General features: G+C 48.3%; 1 protein-coding gene and 1 long non-coding RNA gene across 3 annotated transcripts in view; one reads left to right on the top strand and one right to left on the bottom strand.

Annotated features, from left to right (window-relative positions):
* Positions 1 to 675: 675 nt before the first annotated feature.
* LOC111091987 lies at positions 676 to 2562 on the bottom strand. The gene is made up of 2 exons (XR_005377184.1): positions 2256 to 2562; positions 676 to 1721 (listed from the first exon to the last, which is right to left on the bottom strand). It is a non-coding gene; the product is annotated as an uncharacterized LOC111091987 (long non-coding RNA).
* An 859-nt stretch (positions 2563 to 3421) lies between these two features.
* Positions 3422 to 15306, top strand: part of WWTR1 (WW domain containing transcription regulator 1) — a 133706-nt gene continuing 121821 nt past the window's right edge. Inside the window, exons 1-2 of one of the 2 annotated variants that reach the window (XM_038571190.1) lie at positions 3422 to 3564; positions 4024 to 4457. In XM_038571190.1, coding sequence (XP_038427118.1) covers positions 4027 to 4457 — 431 coding nt within the window. In that variant the 5' untranslated portion in view covers positions 3422 to 3564; positions 4024 to 4026. Of the gene's footprint in view, positions 3565 to 4023; positions 4458 to 15306 lie in introns of those variants that run through there. The other variant, XM_038571189.1, reaches the window with a different exon arrangement.

Raw genomic sequence — 15306 nt, 5'->3', positions numbered from 1 at the left:
GGCGGGGTGCGGGGAGCCAGCACATATTCAATGCTGTATTTTTCTGCTTAAGGCAAGTCACTGTCCCAGATTTAAGTTGGAAGGGACTCTATGAGGTGTGACTAACAGGAGGGTGGTCCATTGAATGGCAGCAGTGTCATGGGGCTGCCACCATATTATCTCCAACTTGTAAATGAATAATTTGTGACTTCAAGAAGCTAAGTTACCTGCCCAAAATAAAGAGTAGAGTTAGGCACTTCAAAACTTGTGTTTTATCATGGGCCAATGGATAAAATTTGTAGTGTTGTAACCTAGAACCCTGCGAAGTGGGTACTGTTTTTGTACCTCATTTACAAAGGAGGAACCCAGGAATAGAGAGCTCAAGTGTTTTGTTTGAGGTGACTCAGGTATTTTGCTGCAGAGATTATACATTTAGTCACTACACCATGCTGCCTCATATGGGTAGTACCTGACACATATAAGGCACCTATAAATGTCATGTCATTTGAAGCTGTTGTTTGAAGGATGGAGCAAATGTCTTCAACCACCCACTATCGCATCGCAGAACCTATTTGAGAACTGGGAGTTTCCCGTTGAGTTATCCTGTGATCTGGGCAATTTCCTTTTCGGGCATCTACTTCTCTGTCTTCCACAATCTATTTCTTGAGGCTTGGCAAGGAAGGAAGACAGCATCTCTGCTCATCCAGTCCTAACCCAGATTCTCACTGGCTGATTCTCATGGCTCCCTTCAGCATTTTCGTCTTGTCTGGTAGCTGCCAGGTACTCTTTACAAAGCAGGCCTTTCCTTCTTGGGTGAGGACCTTCCTGGAGTAGTGCTGGACTCAAGCTTCCATCCTTTATTTATCAAGGTAGCCTTGTGACTTCTGATTAGTAACCATTGGGACCCTGTCACTTCCTCTGGTTCCATAAGCCAATTTCCAGTGTAACTGTGGTGGCTTCTGATGATAGCTTGCTGACACAATGTCCCCTGGAGTGACATGTAGCTTCCCCCTTCCTTCTGCTGGTCCTATGGGCAGAGGACTTTGCTGTGAAGGAAATCTGGGGTTCCAGAGTCTCTGGAAAGGAGCTATGCTCTGCTTATCTTTGAAGGTGACCCATGTGGCTGCCTTTCTCCTTAAGGCTGCTCTGATTTTTCCCACCCTGTGGGGAGTCTGGAACGAAAGCACACCCCAAGTACAGATAATGGGATGATGGATGCCTCATTTGGGGGGCTCTGTTCTATTGTAGGCAATGATAGGGAGTAGCCATTCAAGGAGTGGCCTCAAAACACTCCCATGCCTTTTCTATGGGGTGGTCTTGTCATTCCTGTAAACTTTTCTCCTTCAAGGCAACTCCAGATTTTGACTTTATTTCACTCTTACAAAAATACTGAGGGGCAATACTTGTAGTTAATACAGTTCTATCTTATTTAATGAAGAGACATACGGATGGGCTCAATGTTGTTCAAAGTGTTTTACAGATCTTCCTCGATGTAGGTAGGATGAGTTCCTGATAAATCCATTGTAGATTGAAAATATCAATTGAAAGTTGAAAATGCACTTAATACGCAACACCAGGGGTGCCTGGGTAGCTCATTCAGTTAAGCATCTGCCTTCGGCTCAGGTCACGATCTCCGGCCCTGGGTTCGAGTCCCCGCACTGAGCTGTCTGGTCAGTGGGGGAGTTCGGCTTCTCCCTCTCCCTCTTGTGCTCTCCCTCTCTCTCAAAGAAATAAATAAAATCCTACAAAACAAAAACAAAAACCTGATCATCATAGTTTAGCCTGGCCTGTCTTAAATGTGCTCAGAACACTTACATGAGCTTACAGTTGGGCAAAGTCATCTACCACAAAGCCTATTTCATAACAAAGTGTTGAATATCTCAAGTGATTTATGGACTACTGTGCTGAAAGTGAAAGACACTTGTTACATGGCCTCAGAATGGCTGCAAGCGTGAGTTGTTTGCCCTTCTGATGGCAGGGCGGACTGGGAGCTGTGGCTGCCGCTGCCCAGCATCAAGGGGGTGCCGTACTGCATGGCCCCGGCGTGGGGAAAGGTCAAAATTCTGAATCCCAGGTGAAGTTTGAATGATACTTGATATCTGATGATATTTGATATTTGAATATCCCTCGTGCACCATCGTAAAGCCGAAAAGTTGTTAAGCGCATCCACCTCTAAGTCCGGACTGTCTGTACATCTGTTGCTCATTTGGCTCAGGCCCGAACTTCTCTTTGAATCAAACGTCGTGGGGTAAGGGGCTTTGTGAATTGTGACTTACCTCGCAGGCAGCCGCCGGTGGGAGGGGGACCGGGGCGGGGAGGAATTGAGCTGCTCCGAGGGCCAAGGCCGCCGCCTCCTTCCCGCAGCTGTCCTGTCCCGCCAAGCTGCAGCTAGCGGCTGGGGGTCCCCACCCCTCTCCTGGATCCGGTCGGTGGGAGGGTGGGTGGTGTTTTCCGGGTCCCGGGCGCACCCTCTCTGCTCCCAGCCACCTGCTCGGGTTCCAGCCGGGCTCCAGGCTCTCTGGAGGGCGTCAGGGACATTCCGATCCTCCCACCACCCGCGCGGATGTCGCGGGGGCCGGGGGGTGGGGGTGGGGGTGGGGGACGCGACTGCTGTCCCTTTCCCGGACCCGGCTCCGGCCAGGTTTCTTCTCCATTTCTAGTGACCCGAGTCCCGCGTAGAGGAGACTAAGGATTGATGAACGGTTTCGAGGTTGTTTCCCAGGCTCCTGCCGGCGAGGCCGCAGCCACGGGGACGGGGGCACTTTCTGGGCACCGTCTGCGCCCCGGCAGACAACCGCGAGCCCGACAGCCAAGATGCCTCCTCGCCAGACCAAATATGGTCACAAGCGCCGAGCAGCCTCCCCGTGGAAAGGCTCGCCTGGCGCCCCCGCGGCAGGCCCGGCCGTCGGCTCAGCGGGGCGCTCCGGGCGCCCCAGGCCTCGACCCCGGCGCCCGGCCTGCCCCGGCCTGCGCCCCCGGCTCGCGCGCCCTCCGCCCCCCGCCGCCCCCCGGCCTCAGTTTCCGTCCGAAGCCCTGATCGCACGGGCGCAGGCCCCTGTCCCCGGATCCCGCCCGCGGTCGGCGGTGGCGGTGGACGCAGGGACTGCGGGCCCGGCCCCCGCGGAGAGGCGCGCGCCCCCCGGAGCAGCGCCCCGGGCGCCCGGCGGCTCCGGCCCGGCCCAGTACCTGCGGGGCCCCGGGGCCTCCGGGAGGCGGGAGGGGGGGGGGAGGGGGAGGGGGAGGGAGGGGGAGGGCCGAGCGGGCGCGGGCGGGCTCGGGCCGCGGGGCTCATGCATAATTCAGCAGCTCGGCCTTCGGGCCCGCCTCTCTCCTGGGCGAGGGAGTCCGCTCCAAACTTTGTTTATGGGACAGTCCGGGAGCCGCGGCGGCCGCGCTGTCTGCGTCTCCTCCGCCTCCTGCCGCGCAGCGCGAGCGCCGGGGCCGGTGCGGGGCATGTGAGACGCCGGGCCCCGAGTCGGGATCTGCCAGCCGGGCCCCGGCCACAGCCCCGCCAGCCCGGGAGGCGCCCGAGCCCCTGAGGCCCGACGGCGAGCGCGCCCCGACTCGGCCCCGCCGCGCGCCCAGGTAGGGCCGCGCACCCCGCCCCGCCCGGGGGCGCCCGGAGAGGAGGGGTCGCGGGGCGGGCTCGGGGCGGGACCCGGGGGCGGGTGGGGGTGGGTGGGGGGCTGCCCGGGAAGGCTGCGCCCTGCCCTCCGCGCCCGCCGTGCGGCGACCTCCGCAGCTCAGCCCCCGCCCCCGCCCTTCCTCCTCCTCCTCCTCCTCCCCCTCCTCCTCCTCCGGGCAACTTCCAGGCTTCGAGAAAGTTGCATAATTCCCCAGGCCGGGAGGGACCCCTCCCCCACCCGGCCGGCCTCACCCCTGGGTGTCTGGGATCCCGAGGCGGACACCGAGCCGTGTCCTCTAGCTCTTTTGTCTCTGTTCTGCTCCCCCCCCCCCCCCCCCCCGCACCCGCACCCGCACCCCGGCCCCTCTCCTCCCCCGACGCGTCCTAAAAGCCTCATCGCACCTCCCGTCTCTCCGCAGAAGATGAATCCGGCCTCGGTGCCCCCCGCGCTCCCGCCCCCCGGGCAGCAAGTGATCCACGTCACGCAGGACCTCGACACGGACCTCGAAGCCCTCTTCAACTCGGTCATGAACCCCAAGCCCAGCTCGTGGCGGAAGAAGATCCTGCCCGAGTCCTTCTTCAAGGAGCCCGACTCGGGCTCGCACTCGCGCCAGTCGAGCACCGACTCGTCGGGCGGCCACGCGGGGCCCCGGCTGGCCGGCGGCGCCCAGCACGTCCGCTCGCACTCGTCGCCCGCGTCCCTGCAGCTGGGCCCGGGCGCGGGGGCCGCGGGCAGCCCCGCGCAGCAGCACGCGCACCTCCGCCAGCAGTCCTACGACGTGACCGACGAGCTGCCGCTGCCCCCGGGCTGGGAGATGACCTTCACGGCCACCGGCCAGAGGTACTTCCTCAAGTAAGTCAGCCCGGGGCCGGGGCCGGGGCCGGGGCCGGGGGCGGGGGGCGCACGCTCGTCGCTGTGAGCCTGCATCCTTGCACGCTGGTCTGCGAAAGCCCCGGGAACCCGCGAGCGGGAGCCCCCGGGGGCTGGGGTGGGGAAGCCTCACCCAGCGGAGCGCGTCGGCTGAGCCGCTTCCAGGGCCCTGGGAGTCCCAGACACTGGGGACGTGCAAATAATCACCGCTTTGGGGGCGATTCTTGTGAAACCCACAGGCGACTCTGCCCCGAATCTGGAATAGTTGGTATAGACTTGGGGGGGAGGGGGGGGAACTTACGCCCTCACCTGCCCCTCCCCCGTCAGATGGACCAGAGCTTGCTCCATGGGGAGGTGACACCGAGATACATTCTAGAAAACTTCTGAAGCCCGGGAAGCAGAGGGACTCTCGGCTGTGTAGGTGGTCCGCACTCTCTCCATTCTCGGGGAAAAGCAAGCTGGAAAAGTGAGCCCCGCCGCCCGGCCCGGCCCGCCGGGCAGGCCTTACTGCTCCCAGCTGAGTGATGTAATGACCACACAGCGCAGTGATGTAATTAGCGACTCGGCCCCGGTGAAGTGGTTGCGGCTGGAAAATCAATTGTGTTGGAAATTGGGTCAGGAGTTTTATGATGTCACACTTAGTAACCTAAAACACCTTGGGATCCCGAGGCTGCTGTGTGTTGTTATTCTTCCCTTCCACACTGTCAGGGCCTTTTGATGGAATGATTTTTACGCCAGATTGGAATTAGACCGTACAGGAAACTATATTCACAGACATAAGAAAGATATTGTTTCCATGGTGGTACCCTAAGATGATTATGTTCCAGAGGAGAAACCAAGCTGGAACTTGAAGTGTGACCAGTGAGGTCAAGGGGGCGGGGGTCAGGCTGTTGATGGCCTAGATGGAAGTTGTGCCAGCTGGACCACTTGGTTTAGGGTTGCCTGCACTGGCTGGTGGCTCACTGCCATGGAGGGAAACTCCTCTTCTTAGCACTTGCCTTAGAGTTGATTTTAAAGCCCATATTTCTTTGATGAAGAAGAGCTTTCGTTTAAAATTTCTCCGGAGACATTATGTGCTCTTTTAAAAATATTATCAAGCCATTCTTTGGCACGAATACTTGATACCTTGATCGCTGTCGGTTGGCTCTAATAACAAATCCGCAGTAATGGATGAGGTTTACTGGAGCCAGGTCCTTGACTCATACTGGTGACCAGTTATTCCTTCCCCATCCCACAGCTGTTGACATCTTGTACAAGGAGGAGTTCTTTATTTTGTTTCTGGGATTGGTGTGATGTGGAGAAGCACTTGTCCTGAAGCCGACTTGATTGATGGTCATTCCACAACCGGCCTTCTCCCAGGCTTTGAGTGTTAGTGTAGACATGTACTCAGTGCTTTGACTTCTAAATGGCTGGTGCAATTCAAGTATGTGAATAACATGACATCTTCCTAAATGTGATGATACTGTTCTGAAGGATGACATTAGTTTCTATGGTACATAAAGCTCCAAAATAATCTTAAGTTTGCTTAGGTAAATGGGGTTTTGAATATTAATTGTGACTTTTATAGAGATGGACTTGGTAATGAATGCAAATACAAAATGGTCTACTTTACAGTAATTTAGGGGGATCTTTGGTGGTCCCAAATGACTTTGGGACCAAACACACGAAAATATATGATATGTGATCAGTATAACTGTGGTTATTAAAAATACGAAATAAGAGCTAGGCTTGCCTAATATCAAAGGAAAGCTAGGAAAAAAAGACCCCCCCCCCCAAAAAAAAAGCAAAAAAAAAAAATCCCTTTTATGCACAAGTTTTGAAAGATGAAACTAGGACAAAAATGGAAGTTAGTGGGCAGCCCTGGTGGCTCAGTGGTTTAGCGCTGCCTTCAGCCCAGGGCGTGATCCTGGAGACTTGGGATCGAGTCCCACGTCCGGCTTCCTGCGTGGAGCCTGCTTCTCCCTCTGCCTGGGTCTCTGCCTCTCTCTATATATATCTTATGAATTAAAAAAAAAATTAAAAAAAATGGAAGTTAGCTTTGGGTTTAGAGAAAGTCGCTCAGATTCATTGTCCATTCCCCCAGCTACAACCACTCTGCAGCCCAAGGCAGAGCACCTCTTCAGTCACTTTGGATAGTCAGTGAAGACCACGGCTGAAAAACTGTGTAGGTAGTAGGCTAGCTTGATTTGATGCAGCCCCCGGAAACTTTCTGGCCAAGTAGCTAAGGGAATTTAAGAAATTAAGTCAGCGTTAACTATTGTCTTTCAAGATAAGCAATCTGCCAGGAGTTCCCTGAGTTTTTTTGGGGGGCTTTGTTTAAAGTTGGAGTAAGTTAAATGTTGTATGACATAGCCTTGAAAGGCACCCCGATTAAGTAGAAGCTTGAAAAATCGTGACCACGGACCCTGAATTGTCAAAAAATCCATTTTGCTCCATCATCTGCGAAATGGGATTAGCAGTAGCATCCAATTACCGATTCCGTCAGTCAAGGCCTTTATAAATGAGAAGTTAAAGGATTTTAGATTGGACCAGGGTCAGGTTTGTTTTGTTTTGGCTAGAAAACCCAAGAGCAAGGAAGGGTGGCCACGTGACTTTGAGAAAGTCATATGGGTATTTAATGGTAGACCCTGGACTGGACCTCTAATGTGTTGGCAACTACTTACAGAGAGCACTTTTCCATTTTCTTCACTCCTCCCTCTCTCCTGCATGTCACTTCCCCAGCTGCACAATGAGCTTTATGGGAAACAAAGCCTGGATAATAAGAAGCTTTAGAAAGCTTTTCGTGACTTTCTTAGGTAAGGTTGTTCCTAGGTGTATGATGTAATGACTTTCTGTTACCCTTTAAAGGAAGCCTTTCCTGAGTGGTCTCACCTTTCCTGTCGTGTGATTCTTTCGGTAGCATATACAAGTGGAGAGGGTTGATGTTAAAACACATGGCCCCTGAAAATTACTGCACTGTTCCTGCTGCCCTCTAAGGCTCATAAATCAGGCTGGGGGCGTGTAGGTGTTGGGCTCTTAGCCACCTGGCACGTTGACTTTGACTGCTGATCACATTAAAAATTAAAAAAAAAAATCCTGGTTATATATGGGATACATGTTTATTACACATAAACCAGAAAACAGAGAATTATAAAGAAGAACTTTGGTTTGGCTTTAGTAGGACTTTACATTCTTACAGGAAAATTTTATCTGACTAACATTCTATGAGAAAAAATATTTTATCTCCACTCCTAAATGTAATTTCAATGATAATATTTGCCCACCACTCCCAATTTTTGGTAATAATTTTAGTGTTTTGCCTTTTCTGAAAAGTGTCATAGAAAATTATTTTTGTCAAAGTGATCTATGCACTTAGTAACAAACCCAATAGTACAGAAGGACTTTTGTTGAAAAACAATGGTTTCCTTCACCTCCTCAAGGCTCACAGAGGGAGCCTTTTAGGTTTTTTTTTTTTTAACTGTTTCTGTATTTAATTCTTAGATTGATACTTCCTTAACCCTAAAATGCTTTTCCCATAATTTTTTGATTTACCAACTTTTAACTTGTGATTGAAAATGAGAATGTAGCTCCTTAAACTGTTTATTCCTCCCCCATTTTTGATATTTATGTTATTTTTAGCTTGCCTGTTAGATCACCTTTGTTATTCTTTGTGAACTTTTGATGGTATTTCTTGACTCCCCCTCTTGTAAGTCAAGGAGGTTTGGGTTTCTACAATTTTCTCTTTTTGATGCTACCTTAATGGTCCAAAGCCCAGAACCCATAACCAATAAAGATTTTGTGCTTTGCTCTTAAATTGACCTTTTTATTCATAAATTATTATTAAAGTTGAAAATCCAGAGACAATATTTGCATTATTACATTTCTGTATATATAATTCATGGCTTCTTATATTAAGATTAAATTTTAGACTTGCTTGTTACATTGAGTCTGGTGTCAGGATTCCTGGGGAATCAGAGGAGGATATATCCGGCATCGAAGCCAAATGGATTCTTTCTTTCCGCCAACCCCCTTTTTTTTTGTTAAGGATTTAATTCTTTTAATTTTAGAGATAGAGAGTATGAGAGTGCAGGTGGGGGCAGGGGTGGTAGGAGCAGAAGGAAAGGGAGAGAGAATCTCATGCTTACTAAGTGCTGACCTGAGAGCTGGATGCAGCTCCATCCCTAACCCTGAGATCATGACCTGAGCCCACTGAGCCACCCAGGCGCCCCTCAAACTCTTAAAAAAAAAGTTGTTTAACTTTGTGTCAACTTTTTTTCATAATTAGACCTTCACTTTCTTAAACATTTTTTCTAGTGTTTCTAATTGCCTTTTTATTTGTTTATATATTATTTGCCTCCAAAATGCTTTAGACTCTAAATTCCATCAGTTCTGTAAGTCTTGTTTCCCTAAGCCTTTTTGCCCGAATTCCTTTATCTTTTTGTGCCATTCTGGATTCTGATTGTTTTCTAGGCCTCCAGCGGAGCTATCATCCTGGTACTTCTCTTTACTTCTCTCCACTTCTCTCCATGGCCAGAAGTAACATTTCCTTTTCTCGTATATTCCTCTGTTTTGGTTTATGCCCTCATTTTGCTGGAGTACATGCTTAAGTAACTTATTAAGTGTTTGTGGGAAGTAAAATGTTCAAATCCTTTTTAATTTGAAAATATTTTAGGGACACCCAGGTGGCTCAGTGCTTGAGCATCTGCCTTTGGCTCAGCTCGTGATCCCAGGTCCTGGGATCAAATCCCGTATCAGGATCCCCACAGGGAGCCTGCTTGCTTCTTCCTCTGCCTATGTCTCTGCCTCTCTCTGTGTATATCTCTCATAAATAAGTAAATACAATCTTAAAAAAAAAAAAGAAAATATTTTAAAAGTTGTTTTAAATTTATTTTCTTTTTTTTTTTTTTAAATTTTTTTTTTTAACTTTTTTTTATTTATTTATGATAGTCACAGAGAGAGAGAGAGAGAGAGAGAGAGAGAGGCAGAGACACAGGCAGAGGGAGAAGCAGGCTCCATGCACTGGGAGCCTGATGTGGGATTCAATCCCGGGTCTCCAGGATCACGCCCTGGGCCAAAGGCAGGCGCCAAACCGCTGCGCCACCCAGGGATCCCTAAATTTATTTTCTAAAAAAGAACTGACTCTTTTTTTTTTCCTTTCCTTTTCTTTCTTTCTTTTTTTCTATTTACCTTTGACTGGCAATGTAATGTGGTTGTTTTCATGAGGGCCTTTTGTCCTTAAAAAAATATTGCCAGCTGCCTCAGTTTCCTTATCTGTAAAATATCTATCAGTAAGAGTAATACTTATTTTATGGTATTTTGAAAGATGAGATTAACATATTTAAAGTGTCTGGCACAAAGCAGACTTTCAGTACAAGTTCATTCTTGCCTCCTGTTGCCTCTTTCTCCACACGCATGTGTTCTTTACCTGGCCAAACTCAGATGCAGAAACCTTGGCAATAGGATAAAACCTGGTTGAGACTCTTGATTATATTTATGGCTCTGAATGACAACCGGATCTGGAATTGAAAGTCAGCTTTGTAAGTTTAAAATAAAGACTGAGTCAATTTTCCTGTTAAAAAAAACCTAAATAGAAATGCCCACCGTGGGTACCTTGTGACTTCACACAGGATACTGTATCCCTTTTGAAGAGGGTCTGCTTTTCATTTTTTTGGAATCTGGCTCATAGCTGCTAGTTGGGCCAGTTTTGTGGGTGTGAGGTGGGGAGTGAGGGAGAGGGGAACGGATCAAGAAGTGGAGAGAGAAGAGGAGGGGAGGTAAGTGACATCTGTTGATGACCTGCTCTGTACCAGACAAGGCAGGCTGCTGAGTCAGTGCTTTCCAGAGAGACAACACCAGAATCACCTGTGGAGCACACTCCCAACACGTGTGTGTGGAAACATGTTTTTTTTCCATAACCCTAGGCGCTTTCACATATATTCATTTTTGTTTAACCCCTATAGTGACGCTGTGAATAGGTACATATTATCTCATTATCTCATTTTGTTCTTGAGGAAACTGAGGCTCAATGAAGTTGAGTAAGTGGCCCAGGGTCACATATCAGGTGAGTGGCAGGGATGGGATTAGAATTACGTGATTCTAAAACCTGTAGTCCTTCCTCTGCACCATGATGCCTCATGCCGATTACATGCCCCTAATTAGGCCCTGTAATTAGGTATCCTTGGTGACCAGATAACTCTGGAGTGGTGGATGGAGCATTGGAGTTTGCTTCTGACCTCAGTCTGGGTGGTCACATTTGGAGCTCTTGGTGCTGGGGAGAGAAAGGTGATGAGAACAACAAACAAACCGGAAGCGAAGAGTATATCTGCAGTGCCTCTTGATATTTTATCCTTAATTCTTCCATTAATGAATGCATATCATTTTATAGGGAACACAGATGTAACAGGGAAGGCAGATGACCTGATGTCAGGATCCGGTACATTGCGGAGGGCTTGTTACGAGGGTTAATTAAATAATGTTAGTAAAGTAGTGTCAAGGGAAAAAAGAACCAGGTTGCTTCTCATTGCCTTTATAATTGCACAGATTGATGAGAAATAAATTGCTATAGAGGCTTGAGGCAGTATTGAGTCTTGGTTTTTGTTTGTTGACCATTAAGACTGGTAGGAATCACAGCCTGTATATCATTCTCTCCTTTCCCTTCCTCCTTCAATTATGTATCGAACTATAGGAGAAGGTGATGGAAGTAAAAGAATCAACCAGTCCAGGGGACAGTTTTCTTTTTTTTTTTTTTTTTTTTAAATTTTTATTTATTTATGATAGTCAGAGAGAGAGAGAGAGGCAGAGACACAGGCAGAGGGAGAAGCAGGCTCCATGCACCGGGAGCCCGACGTGGGATTCGATCCCGGGTCTCCAGGATCGCGCCCTGGGCCAAAGGCAGGCGCCAAACCGCTGCGCCACCCAGGGATCCCGACAGTTTTCTTTTTGAAAGGTGGGTTGAAAGACTGATGACTGGGTTGCCTGGGTGGCTCAGTGGTTGAGCATCTGCCTCTGGCTCAAGTCATAATCCCAGGGTCCTGGGATCGAGTCCTGCATTGGGCTCCCCGCAGGGAGCCTGCTTCTCCTTTGCCTGTGTCTCTGCCTCTGTGTGTCTCTCATGAATAAATAAATCTTAAAAAAAAAAAAAAAAGACTGAGGACTGAAGTAGTTCGCTTAATTTTTTTTTTTTTTTTTTTTTTTTTTTTATGATAGTCAGAGAGAGAGAGGCAGAGACACAGGCAGAGGGAGAAGCAGGCTCCATGCACCGGGAGCCCAACGTGGGATTCGATCCCGGGTCTCCAGGATCGCGCCCTGGGCCAAAGGCAGGCGCCAAACCGCTGCGCCACCCAGGGATCCCAGTAGTTCGCTTATTAATGAAGGGTAGATTCTGAGAGGTTGGCCCTTTCACTGGTCTGAGGGTGACTGCATGTTTTCGTGCATTGAAATATCAGGTGGTGTTTTCCAAAGTGTATTCTTTGTCCGTTCAGATGCTTTGTGAACATGGGGTTTTTGGACCAATAAATCTGGGATATGTTGCATGCTGTGTCCCTCTTTTGGAATTTCATAACATACATTTAGGACTCTAAAGTTACTTATCAGAAAAACTAGTTTATTTTTGTTTAAGCTAGTATTTCACAAACTCATGTGATTTGAACATTTTTATTCCAGCGATCATCTGTTGCCTTCTACTTAGGAATGTTTTACAGACTATACTTTGGGAAGTCTTTTCTGTGCCTTTCGTTATTATTTTTATAGTTGAGATTTTTCTATCTGAATCAAGTTAGAGGTTTTTCCAGTGTGCTTTGTGGATACGTAGTATGTTCTCACTTATATTTCTTAATAATTGTTTCTAAAAGATTTTATTTATTTGTTCATGAGAGACACAGTGAGGGAGACAGACAGAGACACAGGCAGACGGGGAAGCAGGCTCTCCGTACGGAGCCCAGTGCAGGACTTGATTCCAGACCCCAGGATCACGCCCTGAGCTGAAGGCAGGTACTCAACCCCTGAGCCACCTGGGTGCCTCTGATTTAATAATTATTAATGCTTAGAAATAAGAAGTCCTAAATATCAGAAAGTCAACAAATACAGACCCTTGTGATAATATCATAATCCTGATTTTACTTTTAAAGGTGTGTGTGTGTATACGATTATACCTGCTAGAAGGATAGATACCAGAATCTCTTCAATGGTCATTTTTTGAATTATGGATGATTTTTCTTGTTTATACTTTCTGCCTTTCTCTGTGTTCCAGATCACCTACAATAAACATATATTTCTCTTTAAATTGGAAGGTGGAGAAGTTATAAAAATTGTAGGAGAAAGAAAAATGTAAAGATGAAGTTGTTAGGAGCGCTGACTGGTTCAGTCGATGGAGCTTGCGACTCTTGATCTCAGGGCTGTGAACTGGAGCCCGACAGTGGGCGTAGAGATGATTTAAAAATAAAGTCTTAAAAAAAAAAAAAGTTGATGTCATAGATTTGGGTAGGTGTGGTGGGGTATGGGGAGATCTTTGAGCCATAGCTCGGTAACTGAAGCCTGGAGCTTCTGTTACTTAAATGGGTGCTCTTTGGGAACTGCTTTGTTTTTCTTTTTTGGGGTTATTTTCTTTCCAAATGAACCGACACAGTAATTGCTAAACGCTTAATCCAGAATTCTCCATTGAAGTCACCCCAGGATAAGAAGTAGGATTATCCCAGACCCTTAGGTCACACGAATTTCCTTCAGCTTATTCTTTATTTGTGCGCACTCCTTCCTGGACTTCTCATGTTCCATCCAGGCGCAGCAGATGATAACTAAGAGCAGAAGAAATGATGCTCACTTGCTTGGCACTGGCTAGATGAAGTGAGATCAGGAAATGTAGGTAAAGTGCTTAGGGCTGTGGCTGGCACAGTAAGTCCTGCTGACAGTTTATTTATTATTGTTACTGTTCCCAGCCGGGTGGGTGGGATGTGTGTGCCATCTCCCAGGACCTTTCCTCCATGCCCCCTAAAGGATCTTTAGCCACTTGAACATCGAGGGTGAAAAATCCCTGAACTTCCCTTGTGTGCTAGCATGCTGTGCGGGGGAGAAATGTGTGGCAGGTTTCCCCAACCTCAGGCAGCTGATGGCCTAGCAGCTGGGGAGGCAGGGAGAGCACAGACAACATCAGGCTAAATAGCTGCCTCTGGACCCCCTGTGCCCACACAGCCTGGAGCTGCTGCTCGCTGTGTGCTGGAAGCTCCTGGGAGGTGTGTCATAATAAGGCACTTGTTTCTATTATGGTTACAGGTCTGAAACTTGCAGCCGTGCTGAACGTCTCTTAGTTCTCCCATTGGCTGTCCTTGCTCTGGCCTCAGGAACTTGGCACAACCTGTTACCTGTGCCTGGAACATTGCTTTCCTGCTTCTTGCCTGGTTAACTCCTGTGCTACCTTCAGGCATCCGCCTCAATGCCACCCCTGCAGGAGGTTTTCCCTGACTCACAGCCCCCACGCTAATTTAGATGCTCCTGCTCTTTGGATAGCCCGGTAGCTCCCCAGCCGTGGCTCTACTGCCACATTCTGCTACTGCTCTTTGTCACTATACTACAAGCTCCACAAGGGCAAGATTGATATTTGTCTGGCTTGTCACTGTATGACTTGAGCACGCTGCCTGGCAAATGGGTGGGTGCTTGATAAGGAGGGAATCCTGGAAAAAACAAAAAAAAAAAAAGGAGGGAATCCTGTAACACTTTCTTGTGGCTGTTTGCGTTGCGAGCTCGTCCCCTAGAATTCCTCTTAGGAATCTGTCATACTCAGGAATGTGATTCCATGTGTCTGTGCCCCTTGGACCTAAAGTTTAGAATCATAGTTCCACATACTGTGATGCAGGGGAGAAGAAGATGGAGAGAGAGAGTGGGTGATCCAGAGAAGTCTCTGTAAAGGTGCCTGGACATAAATGGAGCCTTGAAAAATGGGAAGAGTGTGGGTAGGTGAGCAAAGAGGCCTTCTAGGAAAGAGGGAGTAAGGAAGAGAAGTTTGGGGGCAGAAACCATAGCAGGGTGTGTTTTTGAGACCAAGAAAAGTCTGGCCTGACTTGGGTTAAAAGGTAAGTGATGGTTGGTGGGTGACTGTGACCCATTGGGGTTTTGAAACATCAGCTAGGAGGGGCACACTGACCTTTTGTGAGTAAATGTCAATTTTCTCATTCCTTGATTTTGAGGTACACAAGTCCTCGCTTTATCTGAATGTAGCATAAGACCCCACCATTGTCTCCTATGTTGAGATCTTCCTATTTGTTTAAGGAACTAAGGATTTTATACGGATTTAAAGGAATCTGAAGCGATAGTGGCTTTCATAATAGTTCATTCATTTATCTGCCCATCCATAGATCGAGTCATCTTGTCATATATTCAATTTAGCACATGCCATTCCACAGTAGTGGGTGGTCTTTGCTTTCCAAGTCAATAGGCTCTGAGGCTACCCTTGACTCTTGACCATCCCTGAATCTGCCATTTCTGCTTATAAATGAATAGCTTGAGCATCTGGCTGTTCCCAGAATACTCTGTTGTTGTGGTTTTGGATGGTTCCTCAGCTTCTCCGAGGCTAAACAACTGGGCAGAGGCAAAATTGAGATTCCAGAAGCGCCATTATCCCACCGAATCCCACCTAGGCCCTGTCCCCCTGAGCAACTAGGGGCCTCCCTCTCAAGCACATCCTTTCTAAGCTCTTAGAGCTCTTTCTAAGCTCTACTGAGAGCCTTTTCACATGGAAGTCAACCCTGAATCATGTGTTAATGTTTTCAGATAGCCTCTTTGAATAACAACAGCCAAAAGGCTTTTGAGTAGGTGATAAATACAGATAAATGATAAAAATTTTAAGTAATACCAAAGCATATAT

This window comes from Canis lupus, chromosome 23, assembly GCF_011100685.1.
Source record: "Canis lupus familiaris isolate Mischka breed German Shepherd chromosome 23, alternate assembly UU_Cfam_GSD_1.0, whole genome shotgun sequence".
Lineage (NCBI taxonomy): Eukaryota > Metazoa > Chordata > Mammalia > Carnivora > Canidae > Canis > Canis lupus.
Note: the sequence above shows the minus strand (reverse complement) of the source record. Positions and strands in the feature narration are given on the sequence as shown.